The sequence below is a fragment of the Dermacentor andersoni genome, chromosome 2 (assembly GCF_023375885.2).
Source record: "Dermacentor andersoni chromosome 2, qqDerAnde1_hic_scaffold, whole genome shotgun sequence".
In the NCBI taxonomy this organism is placed as follows: domain Eukaryota; kingdom Metazoa; phylum Arthropoda; class Arachnida; order Ixodida; family Ixodidae; genus Dermacentor; species Dermacentor andersoni.
In genome coordinates, this window is record NC_092815.1 from 98496703 (window position 1) to 98512883 (window position 16181).

General features: G+C 43.4%; 1 protein-coding gene across 2 annotated transcripts in view; it reads left to right on the top strand.

Annotated features, from left to right (window-relative positions):
• ath (ATP-dependent RNA helicase DHX33) overlaps window positions 1-6625 on the top strand; it is a 59533-nt gene extending 52908 nt beyond the window's left edge. For both annotated transcript variants that reach the window (XM_050188392.2, XM_050188393.3), the window contains exons 21-24: window positions 285-351; window positions 895-1004; window positions 1312-1410; window positions 6488-6625. In XM_050188392.2, the coding sequence (XP_050044349.1) occupies window positions 285-351; window positions 895-1004; window positions 1312-1402 (268 nt within the window). In that variant the 3' untranslated portion in view covers window positions 1403-1410; window positions 6488-6625. The remainder of the gene's footprint in view (window positions 1-284; window positions 352-894; window positions 1005-1311; window positions 1411-6487) is intronic.
• The last annotated feature ends 9556 nt before the right edge of the window (window positions 6626-16181 follow it).

The following is a 16181-nucleotide window of genomic DNA, read 5'->3' on the forward strand; positions in this document are numbered from 1 at the left end:
ATGTTACATGCACTATTTTAACAAGACAGAAGACAAACTAGGCACTGTTTTCATTTTTATTGGCTTTGCACCTTGGCTAATCTCACATTGAGTTGTTCGTTATCCTTGGCACGAATTAATCCTTTTTTGTAATGCATAGTGTTCTGTTTTGACTGCAATGCGGGCATAAACAAAATTGTGCATGGTCAAGTGAAAGAAATTCAGAGTGTAGTAGATGAAACTGAAGTTTGTAAGTTTTGACGTCCCTGAGTACCTTGCACTAAACTGGGCACTGTCTCTCACAGAAAGTGCCTGGCTTCTGGTCTCTTTACCAATGTTGCTGAACTTCAGAAAAATGGAGATTACCTAACGGTGAGTGCCCTCTTACACATTGCACACAACTGCCTTGCGCCCCAGTGCTTACCATATGCTAGTATGTCAGGTGACAGAGAAGAAATGCCTTTTGGCATACCAGCAGCAAGAAAGCTTTCAACTCTTGCAAAGTTCACACTGTTCCATTGACTGCTTCCAGTATTCAAGTACTGCTTAATGTGGACTGTGCTTTACCACGAGTGAGGCAATAACTTCAATTGCTAAACAGGTTCATAGTAATAATAATAACTATAATAGTGTAGAATGCACAGAGCACAACAGATCATGGGTCATGAAATCGATAAAAGCTCACGTCCTTGACCATCTGCAACTTTCCGTGTTGAAACAAAACTAGTGTTGAATAATAGCACGCTGTCCCTCGTTCTATTTAAGGACAGTTGCCTCCATCCTGTGTGGTAGTTATAACTTACCAAATATGTAATGTATCAATATTTTGAATTCGGCTTCATGAAGCTGAATTTTAGCCCAAGGTAGTCAAATAAGATGCTGATGTTCAAACATTTATGTCTGTCTTTTTGTCAGCTGGATGCACGCAAGAAAGTCCACATTCACCCATCATCTTGCTTGTTCTCATCGTCACCAGCATGTGTGGTGTTCACTGAAATGGTTGAAACAACCAAGTGCTACATGAGGTAAGGAGCTTATTCAACTCTTGGAATGGTTTAGTATGTGCCTAGTCATATGCATGGTGTGTGGAGGAAGGGGGCTTTGCATGGGTGGAGCACAAATTCAGTGACAGACAGTGACACATAGACTCAGTTGGTAGAGCGGCTGCCCTGTATAGATGGTGGTGCTGGTTCAATCTTTGGACCAGGACTTATTTTTATTTGACTGAGAAGCTTTCCCTCTTCGGAAACCACATGGATTTCATTTATAGCTTCATGACGCTTTTGAGTGGATAACAATGTTTTCAAATGCAACTTTTTGGGCTTGTTGCAGGAACTTGACTGTGGTGGACCCTGACTGGCTGCCTGATGTTGCTCCACAGTATTTCAAAAAGAAGCGCCTTGGTGCCAAAGCACTGTCCTGACCAGACAGGTAGTTACATTGTTTAAGTTAGCCTCTTTCTTTCTCTTTCTTTATAGAAATTGAAATGTGCATGGGTCTGACACGGTAAAATTGGCATCTGCATAGTCGGTCTGTATTTGTAACAGTATTCATTGACTGTGATTCTAGTCTGATATAACAAGAGGCCAGCCTTCAACTCAGTGAATCATGCATGTAATAAACTAGCATTTTAATTGACCTAACAGTGACGTTTAGGATAAGCCTTTGAGCGTCAAGTTTGTTTTTCTTTGCAACCCCCTAGGGTCAATGCAACCCCCTAGGGTCGACTTTTTTTATTGCAGGTTTAAAATCTTCAGACTGACCTAATTTGAAAAAAAAATTTACTGCAAGTTTTTAGAGTGACCATAAAGTGACAAAAATATGTGTTTCGTAGGTAAACATGCATTCTTTATTCATGAGTACAGATGGGCTTCCATAAATACTTATAATAAGAATAAAAAGTAGATACTCTGAAATAGATACATTCTGATTCAGCACTTGGGCAATAGTCTGCATCGGAGCAATCACCGCTCGACTCACTTGCGGCAGAGCAACCGACGTGCACGCCCGTAGCGTAATCGACCTGTGTATGTGAGCACACTCGAGAAATCTCTGTGGCTGTGCACCTGTCGCAAAAACCAGGCGAGTCAGAAACTTTCAGTAATCCTTCGTACTATTGCCAACAAGGAGCAATCAGTTTTCGCGAGCCGAGTCTTGAGAAAAGAAACGCCGGCATCGTTTGCATATACCAGCGCCCACTGTGAATGGATGTAACCGCACCCCTGTGAGCAACAGATGAACAAGCATCTAGCAGTGACCCTTTGAGAGATTAGAAACCAGATCAACATCAGTTTTTAGAAGTGCAACAAATGGAAACAGCCCACGAGACAAAAGCAAAACTAACCACTGCGCGCCCATGCACGTGCAGATGCGCGAGCGGTCGCTGAAACGCCAGCGTAAAAAAGCTGTGGAATGAAAACCAAGAGACTACGGAGCGAAAAAAAAAAAAAAATTAATTCTATCCACACAGGGTGGCAGCACATTCTGGGCAACAAATAGTTGAAAAATTGGCACGTTTTTGAAGCATACAACTGGCACTGTAAATATACGGCATCAACCATTTGGGATTTGTTCACGGTGCCATATGTTTACGGCATTGACCCTTAAAGGGTTAATATGTTTAATGCTTATCTTAAAGCGCATCTTCAGGTACTGTTACACCCAGCATGAGTTATAATGCGCAAGTGATTGGCAAAACACTCCCGGGTTAGATAGTGGCACCGGCCGCTGCCATGTTCCCGATGTTCTGCTTTTATTTTTTATTAACATTGCCCCTTCATGCCTGCTTTCACCCATTCTTTTAATTTTATGGACATAATGGTGCACAACCTTTGTGCAAGCTGGGTATCATTCATACATTTGGACATTAGAACTGCAGGTGCTTAAGAATGTGACACTTTATTTTTTCGCCCCTCGGTGCATCGTGACCCAGGTTTCTGCTTTACTGATCAATGCCTACATTTGTTCTTTCTCTCTTTCTGCATGCAATCACAGTATACACAAAATAAATGTCACTGCGAACTCACTGTCTCTTATCTGAGCTATTTCACTGGCTGCAGTGGGTAAAGCAATGAATGATGCATAGGTTACACAAAAGGTGGCCACCATCTGTTATCGTTTTCGTGAAACCAATATTTTTTGCACTAAATTGTAGAAGAGGGTGAAAGCAAGCCTGCAGGGGCAATGTTCGCAACGGGAACAGCAGTACCCTTTTCCTTAGTATCCAACCTGGGAGCGCACTTTGCCACGCGCTCTCCACGTTGTAGCTCATACTGAGCGCGATAGTATTTTGTTATAGATCATGTGCAATGTGTCTCTTGTATTGAGAATGTCTGTAAATAATAAATTGCCATGCCCTGTTTGTTATCTGATTTTACAAAAACTATTCTATGCATGCTTGAAGAAGATAGGAAACTACTATTTGTCTTATCTTCCTACTGTTTTAGAGTTCTTTCTCAATGTGAGCCACTATAGTTAAATCTCCATATAATTAACTCATCAAAATCTTCACTTTGCTTCATTATATCAAAATTTCATTTTGAAAGTCAAGCTTTTATGCAAACAAGTACAGTCTCTGTCAAACTTTTCTTACAGGAAGGGGTTGTAAAAATTTCCGTGTTATCGAGCCATTTAAAAACGAATTTCAAGGGCAAAACAATTTTATTTAGATTTGAGAGTTGGTGAACAAAAATGCGGCTTTATGCCATGTAGACAATATGTTCACATTAGCGGTACAAAGTGAAGCCATTGCGTCCACTCTGCCGCTACAGCTGATCATGTCACCTACAGTTGGACAACGCTATCAGCGAGACAGTCTCCACACAGTCCAACCAATGCACCACCAAAATCCATCGGAGGCCACAAAAAAAGCTTCGCTTAAAAATCACATAGAAGCAATGCGACAACCAACAACCTGTTGTTCACAGCTGCCATGTTCATTGCAAATTTGGGACATTGCACGTGCGTGTCATGTCCAGCAAATCAAGCAAAATGCGGTATGACGTTCAAAATTTCTGTAGCAGTTATGCATTGTTTCTAGTATTAGCCCTATGAATAAAAAAGTTGCAGTTTCACTCAAAAGGCAAATAAGTGAAAACGCTACCAAAGTATTAGACAACTGCACTAAGGTTCGTAGTTCTATTGGCTGTATAAATTGCACTAAACATTCGCTTACTTATTAAGTTAAAAGCATGCTGTCATGTGTGCACAGACAAACATGAACAAGTCTTGCTCAATGACCTTGAACACTCACTACCACATTGCTACCACAGCACATGCCACACAGGGCACGATAGAATCTTATCGCAATTTCACTTTGTGCAGAACATGACGGCGAGAGGGTCTCGTGTTCAGTACTAGTACTGCTACTCATGTTATCATCCTCGCTTCGGTGGCCACTCTCTGTGGCGCAACATGATTTGAGAGGTGCGTTTAGCAAGCAGCCACATGTAATTTAACAATTTGACCATCTCTGGCTGCAGCAGTTTTCATTTGTTGTCTTGGTATTCTTTGGCATTATTTTTGTCATATTGAAAAGTTCACTTTACAGTCAAACCCAAATACAGTCGAACCTCGATATATCGAACAGCGCGGTGATCGCAAAATAGTTCGATATAGCCAGAATTCGATATATAAAATCACGTAGAAAACGCGTCAAAAACTAGCACAAATCAATCAATGAACCAATCGTGGCGCAATAGATACTCACATGAAGCTTCAAACAAAGTATTTATTTTGTTTGCTGAAAGTACCGAAGCAGCGTAGCCTACTTCATATTGGCAACCGCGTGCTTGACCACGGCGTCCTCAACATAGTCCAAACGGTTACGCTCGAGTCGCCCATCGCCGCACAAATTACCGTTTACACTGTGTGCACAGTGTATACCTTACACATCGTAAACCGAAATTTGTGCACAAGTGTTTGATATGTGCAATATTTCGCGCGACCGCACGCGTGCGGTGCGGCTTGCGGCGATGGGCGGCTCGAGCAAACTCCGCCACTGTTCCGGTGCTGTCGTCACCGCCAACGAAGTCCTCAATGCACATGCTGTGTGGCTCAGCACCGACAAAGCGCTCCAACTGGCTCCACGGCCGCCTCGATCACGCGCGCACGGCGGGGGCACGGCGGGGGCAAGCCCCGCCGTGCGCGCGTAATCGAGGCGGCTTGCCCCGCCGTGCGCGCTTGATCGAGGCGGCCGTGCTGGCTCCAAGCCGCCGCGTGTGTACGCCGCCACGTTCAAATGGCGCCCTCGGCGCAACCGATGTGGGCAGCTGTCGTACGCAGCCCCGTGTACGCAGCCGTCCGGAATAGGGTGCCTCGATGTCCTCCTCGCCCGCCGCTCCGGGCGAGGAGGACATCGAGGCACCCTAGTCCGGAAAGTCCGGAACGCCCATCGCGCCGCCGCTATCTTCGAGAGTGTTGCGGGAAAGCTCGCCTCCTGTCAACAGAGCGCACTTGGTCTGGGGCGGCGGAGTTCGATATATCCATTTTACATCCGGCCCCGTTCGAAATAAAAAATTAAAAATGCATGCGATTTTCCACGTGATAAAGAAAGTGTTCGATATACGCAATAATTCGATATATCCGTGTTCGATATATCGAGGTTTGACTGTATATCAAACCTGTTTCATCGAATTATTCTGTATATCGGACATTTGCTGAACGCAATATAGTTACAGTGAGAATATATAGCCAAAATTACGGTTACATCAAACAAAAATAGCCCTCGTCGTGCAAGTGCAAGTTGTCTCGCTGCTTTTCTCGCTCTTTGTGTTTGCACCTTGAAGACTACATTGCTGACATCGTACCGAACACAAGTGAAAGTTGGCACAATGAGGAAAATAACAAGGTGCCTTTGCCTACATCCTTCAAGGTGATCGGTGCACTCACACTAGTCAGGTGCTTCTGCACAAATGTGGAAAGTTGCAGCCTCAGCTGCTCCGACTCTTTTGACAATGTGGAGAAATGCGTGCTGTTGCAGGCAGCTAAGTTGCTGAAGCAGAACAAGATACAGGACTATTTCATGCAAAACTAAGCTGATTTCATCATTAGAGTGTTTTTATAAATGGTATGTGTTTTTACAACATCCAATTCATCATTTGTTTAGCAGGCTTATATCGAATTATGCCTTATATCGCACTGATTGGAATTATTTTCGTGAGTTCGACATAACGAGGTTTGGCTGTATTGAAATTGTGTATATAAATGCTTCATTATATTGGGGTCCAAAATACATGGCGCTCTACGGACAAAAAAATAATCAAAAGCTAAATATTTCATTATATAGAGAATTTTGTTACATTGAAGTTAGTTATATTGAGGTTCAACCCTTTTGTACTATATAGTATGAGTTCTGTAGTGGAGTGCTATCGCCAGTAGACAAAATCTATAAGGGAGCATGCTTGTATGAGCTTAGAACATAAATTCAGTGCGCAGTGCATGACGTGCCAACACCGCTCATTAAGCTGTCTAATTCCTAAATATGTTTATTCTCAATTTTCTCACACAGGTTGTACCATCTCCAACTCACTGCACGGCCCGAAGTGCACTGCTGACCTAAGGAATTACAGACGCACTGCATGTATTGCATGATCAACATCAGAGCAGCAGTCGCCATTTTTGTTAATAAATAATCTATATATGTTTATGCTTGCTACAATCTATATTCTGCAAATTACATGAAGAAATGTAACTTTGTCACATCTAGGGCATTATCGTTTTACATATGAAAACTAGGCACAAAAATTTATCTGAAAAGTAATGCAAAAAGAAAGATAGATGGTGACACACCACCTTAACCGATGTCATGTGATGTCACAGATTGAGGCATTGTCTAGCTGAGGCTGGTTAGTTCATTAAGTAAGAAGAATCATGTTGCATATTTAATTAAGTGAACACGAACCTTTCCACTTCTGAAGGCATCAATTTACTACACAAAAACGTCCCATTTAGTTCCCAAAAATGCCACAAAAAATTGTGATGTCACATGGACGTCATTGCAACTGCCATTAGGGCACAGCAATTTATAAGGAAAATGCAAGGTGGCCTTCAATTCTCCTTCTAAGCATCCATTTCTTTCTTTTTTTTTCTCATCAAGCTACAGAAGAATAACCCAAGAGTATAGAGAGAGAGAGAGGGCTCTTTATTAGAAAAACAGAGAATTTTGCTGGCGCGTATATAACCGCTGGCATGCTACTCTGTATAGGGATGGGGAATTGGATGAAAAGATTCCAGAAAAGAGTGGGAGAAAAAAAAAGGATAAAAGTAAATATGAAATGTCCGAGTGGACCTGATACTAATATTTACAGGTGGCATGGCGGGTAAATTTAGCCTTTTTTATAGGAAGGATGCAATCTTTAAAGCTTTCCTATTTGACCAATTTCTGTCAGGTATTTGAACAATAAATCCAAAACCCGTCGCTGTTTTGAAGGGCCGGGCATTGGACCTAAGGTGCTCGGTAACGTTAACGGTGCGTGGCAAATCATGTCCATTTGGTTCTCTAAAAATTGTCTCTCGTCGCGGTACGCGGGGCATTCTAGTAATATGTGCTCAATTGTCTCTAAGTTGCGACAGTTATCACAGTATGGGTTAGTGGTTAATCCTATGCGGTACAGATAATTGTTCGTGTATGCCACGTTCAGTCGAAGACAATGGTACAATGTCTCTAAGTGTCGAGGAAGTGGTCGTGGAATTTTCGGTCTCATATCTGGGTCAATGTAACGTAGGAAGTATAGTCTGATATGTTTCCCATTAGTGGTGTAGCCCTAATGTTTACCCATGCGTCCCTTCACCACCAATGTGCATATGTGGGATTCTTCTTGCTCTAGCTCAGCATACCACTGCTATCAGTAGCGCTGGGTCAAAGAGGGAACTTGCTGCCCCCTCTGCTACCTAACATTGCGAAAATGTGCTACAACATTTTGTTCAGCTTCTGTGTGTATACATGTATGTATCAGTTATAGTGTAGTGATGGAAGACTGCAGGTAAATATGTTTTAACTGCCACATTTACTATCACAAAAATGACTTGCGATTTGCATATTAGCTGCTAGCACTCCCCCTTCTGTGGACCTCAGCAGACAGCAACTCTACTTGACTGTATTCATCCACTCCTTGCTCTCTGCTCGTACAGACGACGTGTTCTCATCACATTCGCATCTTCATTGATAGAGGAGTAGTCATGCTGCCATGCTGCCAAAAAAGAAGTACCTTAACCTCGGAAAACCAAAACACTATCCCACATCAAGAAAAATTAGAACTTGATCACTTTTATTTCTGGCCATGAAGAATATATATTCTCACAAAAGAATAGAAAGCAGTGAAATGTAATTTGAGTTTATGAAAAATTATTATTATGTGGTAATTAGTAATTGATTTGCTGAACAATCCATAACTTAAATCTATCTGAAGTGTATAAAAAGTACTAGTACTACAAACTTTGCATTACGTTTATTGTGCTTGAATCTGAATTTTGAGGCATCAAACTCGCCATATCAAAAATATGTTGGGCTTTGTGTGGTCAAGGTGAATTCAAGGCTAAACCCTAAGCAATTTCACACTACATGTGACACAGCTTGTTTCATTGCTCATAAGCCAATGAAATGCTGGCTGACCACAAGTATGTGCTTCTTGCAGTGCATTATCACTCCTCCAGGCATCTCGGTGGGGCACGTCTTTTTGGCAGGCGTAGCTTTGTGACTTGTGCAACTGCAAATTCTTGTATGTGCACCCGTGAACAGAAGTATACGGTCCAGGGATTGCGTGATAAAACACATTTTATCCTTCATCTGTGAACGCAACTTGAAATGAAAGACTGCATCCAACCTTGGCATTACGAATTATCTAGTGCACTCGCCAGCTTCCATTTATGCATGTAGATCATGAAGAAATTCAATTTTTTTGGTGACCCAGTGGTCCATAAACTTTTGCTCATGGGTTTACTGTAACAAAACTTGTAGTAAGAGCTGTTACAGTTTTTGTAGGTAGGATGTGTGGTTGAATATTAAAAAAAAAATTTCGATGCATCAGGACGTGCTGTTATGATAAAGCACCATGTAAATTATTGCAAGGTGAAATATTTCGGCTGCGAAGTGCAGCCGCTCTTTCCCTAGTATATCACTCAACTTGAGCAATGGGTGCAAGCGCATGCTGCAGTCGTGGCACAGTTGCCGGTGTGTAGTTAATTCACTCACGAAAAAATTGGAGGGGAGGAGAGAAACTGCGAACCTTCCATTAACACTGACCTTTACAAACTAGAGGGGCCAAATCACAGCACAAGTGCATTGCCTCAACTCCGCGTGATGTCTGTCATTCTTGTGTGGTTTCACTGGCATGTGACGAATGAACGTGTAATAGCAATCTTGGTAGCATTGCTCAGTTTTATACTCAAATGTTTGCACTTCAAGCACCCATTTTTCGCCATATCTCAAGCCCTCAATAGCCAACAGCCAATCTTGTCAGGTGACTGTGCTGTATGCATTGAATCAAGCAGTGACGCAAACTCCAAAACCTCATGCAGCAGCATTCTCTCTCTCTTGGCTCTAGGAACATGCATGCATGCGCTGCTTGATTTTTTAAAGCGATACTTTCTTAACCTCTTCCTGTGGTATGGGGGTACCTATAATCTGTCTAACCGCTATCGACTGTGCAGGCGCACTGGAGCCAAAATGTCGGGGCACCCACAACAATGGAAGTCGTTCGACAAGGTATTACATATAGTATATATGCATATATGCACACACATATGGTGGTTGGTTTCGAAGAGGGTTCCCTCAGCACAGAAGCCCAATGCTCTAACCATTAGCAGTGTTGGCATACTTTTTTTAATGTGTCACTCGACAAGAAACGTTGCTAAAGTTCTACTAAATTTTGCTGCAATGTCACTAATATTGTTGCTAGCACTATTAAGTCAACTTTAAATAATGTAGGCATTTTGGAACACTGTAATATGATTTTAGTGAAGCAGCACACTCAGAGAAAAGCACGGTCACACAAACATGTATGATGAGAATACACAGAAGCTGTTCATGTCTTCGTCATTCCTGTTTGTGGGAGAGAGAGAGAGAGAACCCTTTAATGAAAGGCAGAGATTTTAGCTGGCATATAGACATCACTGACATCCTACTTTGCATGGGGAAGGGAATTGTGGAGAGAAAGAGAGGAGAGAGGTGCAAATAAAGGGATAAGTTAAAAAAAATTGGGCTCCGAGTTTTCTGACTCCTGGGCAACGGCTTGCAATGGTAGAACTAAAGTTTGTCAAGTTGACCAATGTTTTCAAAGTATGTAAATAAATAGTTCATCACATGCCTCTGTTGTGTGAGGCAGGCTAAAGGGCCTAAGACACAGTCAAATGACAAAGGTCTCTGTGTAAGTGAATGCATGCAATGTTCATAGAATGCACGCTCATCAGCATATGCTCAACACTCAAACAGGATCTGCTCCACAGTTTCAATTGAGCTGTAGTTGTTGCAGTATGGACCTGTCAGTTGACCAAAGCGGTACCATAAGCCGTTTCCATAGGCGGTGTTCAGGCGAAGACGATGATATAGAGTTTCCAAATGGTGAGGAATGCTGGATGGGAGTCTGGATGCGAGATTTGGGTCAAATGAGTAAAGGAAAGAGTAATGTGTTGGCAAGCTCCAGAGCTGATCCTTTTCTTCAGAAGTAAATCTTTTAGCTAGTTGGGAAGCATCAGATCTAGTGAAATAAATCTGCTTATAGTTTTGGTGCTGAAGACATTTGCGTGCCGCTTCATCTGCTTTTTTGTTGGCCAGAATATCACAATGAGCCGGTATCCACTGAAATATGATACAGTGGCCTGATGCAATGGCCGAGTGATGTAAGTACGCAATGTTGAATGAAACAGGCTGATGATTGTTTTTTTTTTTTTTAACAGACTGCTCAATGTTTGTAGTGGTTCTTTAGAGTCAGTGAAAATCGCTCATCGGTCAGGCGCTCGGTGCAGTATATAGAGGACAGCTTCTTTGATGCTGTGAAGCTCTGCTGTCATTGAGGATGTCCTCCACTGCAGCCGATAAGAAAGTATTTATCTTGTTGAGGGCCACAGGAGGAAGTCTCCCGAGTGGTTGAGGCATCAGTGTAGATGTGGGTGTGCTGAGTATATTTCTCGGCTAAGTAGACGAGAGTGGTCTGCAGCAGCACAGCCTGTGGCATGTGATTCTTTGTCCTGTTTACACCGGGTACAAACTGGTTTGTATCTAGAGGTGAATATGTCCAGGGAGGAAAGGTCAGAGGCAGTAATTTCTGTGGCTGAATAATAGGAGGAAGGTGCAGCATTTGCACAGCTTGGCCAAAGCCACACTTACTGTGCGTTGCGTGGACGCAGTACATGAAGTGCTTCTTCCCTTGGAGCACATGCCGAGGATGGGTACGCATTGTTTCTTGGGAAGCGATGACATCTAGCGGTAGACATCCTGCTTCCGCTACTGTTCCTGAGGCTGAAGAGCCCTTCGGGAGGCCCAGGCGAAACCGCAGGCAGTTGTTTTGCATGGCTTCCAAAGTCCTCTTGTTTGCTAGTGGTAATCCCTGAAGCACCGGTAGACAATAGCATAATGTGCCTTCAATATAGGCTTTTTCAAGTAGTACCATTGAGCGGCACTTGCAGCCCCATTGTGTTCCCGCCATGAACCTGAAAACTTGCAATGCTACAGCAATCCTTGCACATAGTTTTTTTACTTGAGGTGACCAAGAGAGATTTCTATCTCTCACAATTCCAAGGAATCGCTGAGACCATATATACGGCAGCGGTAGTCCATTGAGTAGGAGCGGATATTTGGTCATTTTCTTTCTTCTGAAAGCCATAGCTGTGCTTTCTTCTGCCAAAAGGTGAAGACCTCTATACATGGAGAGGTTCAGTAATGCTTTTTGAAAGTCATTGTTGGGTGATGTAGTGCGAACTTGATGCACCCCATATGCAGATATCGACATAGATTATTATGTGTACTCCTCGCAGCAGGTTCCTTGTTATGTTATGTGAGATTGAATAGGAGTGGGCCGAGCACAGCACCCTGGGGTACGTCCTTCTCCACTGTGTAAGAGTGTGTAGGACCGTTCGGAGTACTCAAAATATTTTCTGCTCTGTTAAATAGTTTTCTATCCACTTGTATATGCTTCCTCTGAGGTCAAGATTACCCAAAGCTGTGAGAATAGCGTGGTGAAAAACAAAGTCAAAAGGGATACGCCCAGCGTGAATGTCCTCTTCAAGTGAAGAGACAAGGGCGATGACATTATCAATAGCAGACCTGCTTTGGCGGAAGCCATTCATTTCTTGGGGAAACTTATTATGGCTTTCAAGGAACCTTGTAATATGTCTGTAGATCATCTGCTGCATAAGCTTGCCTACACAGCTCAGTCGGACTATGGACCAGAAAGTTGTGTAGCTTGTTGGCTGCTTAAAAGGCTTCAAAATCGGCATGATTTTTGCCATCTTCCATTCCTTTGGGACTTCAATCCACGAAGAATTATTATATTCCAGGAGTCATAGGCCAACACACTACTTTACTTTACTAATATATTTCCATAACAATGGACGATGACAACTGAAATTCTGCATTTACTTTCAAATTATAAGGTTACAAATCAGCACGGTCCAAAAGAACATGATTAACCTGATTTTCTCTAGCACCGACAAGGCACATGGTACACATTATCCCTGCAATCTATTTCTTGGCGCTTGTGAAAGGAGAACTAAATTCTCCAACATGCATTTGTGTTGCTAACTCAGCAATAAAAGTTATGTGATCTTTGTACATGTCAAATACTGTATTCCATTCCTTGATCAACTTAAAATCTTCATGTATTACTTATTTGTACAAAACGCCATGAGAAATGGAAGGGGTGTGTTCAGATTCACGTAAACAAGTGCAGCTGAATGTGTTCTCATATAAATGTCTTTTTAAATCTGTTTTATTATTCACTTGCTGCATTCTAAATCTCGCCATAAAATTTACTGCAATAGGTCTTTGTAAATTCATTTACAACTACGCTTGCGGACGTCCACCAATCGAACATGTTCAGTGAAACTACGAAACCAACAGCATTAAAACCAATTCAGATTGGTTTCATACAAAAAAAAAAAAGGACATGCATCTTGTAAGCACCATGAGAAGCCCATGAAGACCAACGTAATGTGGCACAAGCATAATGTGAAGACCATCGATGTGACAGCAACCATTGCCAACATTACTAAAAGTTGACCATTGCTTCATCATGGTCATAAAGCACACATGTCATAACATTTCCAAGGTTTACATGTAGTTTTTGAATAATAGTGTGTTCCAGAAGGCCATTTCCTAAGCAATTTTCCTAACTCCAAAGTAACTAAAATGTTGCCAACTGTTTTGTAATGTCACTACAAAAAAGTTGCTAGTAAGTACGAAAAAAAAAAGAAAAAGTTGGAAGGCTATTTAACCTCTAGCAAAGTTGATGAAAGACTGTTCTTGAGCGAGTTGAAAGTGAAAATGAACCGGAGTCACACCATGCAGCACTCTATTACATAATTTTTTTGCTACACTATATACAGGATTGGCCCACATTTTTAGACTACACTACTATCAGGACTGGTCCACATATTTAGACAACACATACCCACGATGACATGGTGTTGTGGGTATAACGGCACGGTGGGCAAGTAAACGAGAGATGACGAACTTGACGGGGGCATCGAAGGACGCTCTGGCAAATATTAGCAGCGGATCTGTGCCTTTAACCTCACCAGGTGCTACAGTCAGGGTGGATGACAATTTTAGAGTGCAGCTCTCTGGCAGTCGTTCCTGCGGCGAGCATCGGCGTCGGCATAACCGAGCAAACGAGCACAGCGAAGGATGAAAGAGCAAACGCAGAGCTAGTACACTTTATGCAGAGTGCAGCGAGGATGAAAGACACAATGAGGAAAGCGGAGGAGGATGATGCAGCCGAACCGTGAGGCGGAAAGTGGAGGAGAAGGGTATGGCGAAAGTGCGAGAAGTGTAGTGCGGCAGCGATGGCTACGAGATGGCGCCAGAACAGGGCGCGTTGTCTGGATAAGGTGTCTGCGGCTGCTGCTGCGAATTGCGCCCACGCGTCACCCTCGCACTGCCTCTCACGCTCTCCAGATTAGCGAGGCAGTCGCGCCACGCTTCGCTCCGTTTGCAACGTGCCACACTAGACAGATTGTCCGCACCAGCCAGTATGTAGTGAATTGAAAACGCATATAGAGCTCCGCTCAAATTTCGCATTAGGGATTTTTTTTTTTCTTTTTTTTGCGTGCCAAAACCATTTTCTGATTATGAGGCATGTGGTAGTGGGGTACTCTGGTAATTTGGACCACTTGCTGTTCTTTAACGGGCACCTAAGTCTAAGAGCATGGGTGTTCTCGCATTTCGCCCCCACCGAAATGTGGCCGCCGTGGCCGGGTAGGGAGTATAGAATCGTCAGCGAATTTTTTTTTTCCCTTACATAAACCTTCTTCCACCTTGTGATCTTCCGTAGAACTGACTTGCTATATTTAGTGTCCTTGTGTTTCCATGATTATCAATTTAGTATCGCTCTGATCTACTAGCTTAGTTAGCCTACTAGCCTACTAGTTAGGTCAGATATGCTAGAGTGACCGCCCTGGAAAGACGTTGGTCTCGGGTTCGATCCCCCAAACCAGGACAAATTCTTCAACTACAAGGCTGAGAAAGTGTAGTTCAGCACGGACTTCAGTTGCTAACTCAGCGATGAAAATTACGTGATGATTATGTCTGGTGCTAAAATTGGGTGGATGACAATATTTTCCTTTCACACACACACTTGCGTGTGTGCATCCGTACCTACACATACATACACACACACACGGCATGTGCTGTGCCCGCCGGAAACTGGCTTTGCCAGTATAAAATTGTGTGCAAGGAGAAGCACGCTTCTGCGAATCTGTCGATATATATATATATTTTTTATTTGCCTAAGCCAACCTTAGCTTTTTCTATAAGTGGTGTTTTGTGGCAACTCGATGTGTTGCGAGTTTAGTAAATGCCTTTGGACTGTACTGCACACGTTGCCACCTCCCTCCTCAAGCACGAACCCTACCGTGAGCCATGGAGTGTGAACTTGTGGGTTTGTAGAGTCGCGTATGGAGAAACCAACTGCAGAGAAATGTTTCGGAAGTTCTTCATTGAGCAAGGGGCGCGTATCAGCAGCACGGTAGGCACTGCTATCTATAGGCTATACTTGATCAAGTGAAAATATAAAGGTCAAAACGAGACTGGTTTTTTGTGCAATCTAGCTGCGAGCTAGGGATTCCAAAGGATATTTTGAGGACATTTCAAGGATTCCATGAAATCGTAAGAGCAAAAGGTTACGGCTGACACATCCGCTCGTAGAGTTTTGAATGTCCTGAACGTAAAGGCGCAGGCGATCGCTGCGCGATCGCACCAGCTGACTATCCACACTGAGCAGTGGTCAGTAACGCCATAAGGCGAGGCGGTGTTTTCGCGCGTTCAATACGTTCAGGAGGTAGCTGCCCATGAGATTTGGCAAGGCCAGATAGGATGGAACGACATTTTGCGGCAGGAGGAAGTGGACGTTGCTCAGTTTCTCCTCGACACGTAACGCATCATGAGCGTCGTCTACGGTTCGCTTGACTTGCTTGGTGATGGTCACAACGATGGTCCTGACAGCGTGCTGGATGGCGCAGTTGTCGACCTTCTTGAAGGAGATGCTGAGCAAGTCATGCAGGAGCTACATCGGTTCCAGCTCGCTGACAGCGCTCGCACAGAACACTGCAGCATCCCCGCTGTGCGAGCTGTCGCTACGGTCCCAATTGGTAAAGGCATAGCACGATGGCCGCCACAGCCACCACGAAGGCCAGCGAAGCTGGTGTCGGCAGTTTATTCTCAGAGTTAAAGAGAGCATGGAAGATTTCCCTCAGTGTTTCAAGCAGTGAATTAATGCAAAACTCGCTCATCTCACCGAAAATTTACACCAGCACCGAAGTAGAATACACTTGGTTATTGCAATATTAGCTCGGTGTTTTGCCTGATTGAGCTCTGCGCCACCAGGTAGCTGCACCGTGCAGGGCGTTCGCATTTACATCTCCCAGTCCGCTTGCGTTTACCCAAATATCGGACACGCTAGAACTGTATACAGCATGTGGGTATCGCGTGACATAGCATTCTTGACACGAAAGTTGCGAGCGCAGTGTTAAAGTAAATGCAGACAAGCTAA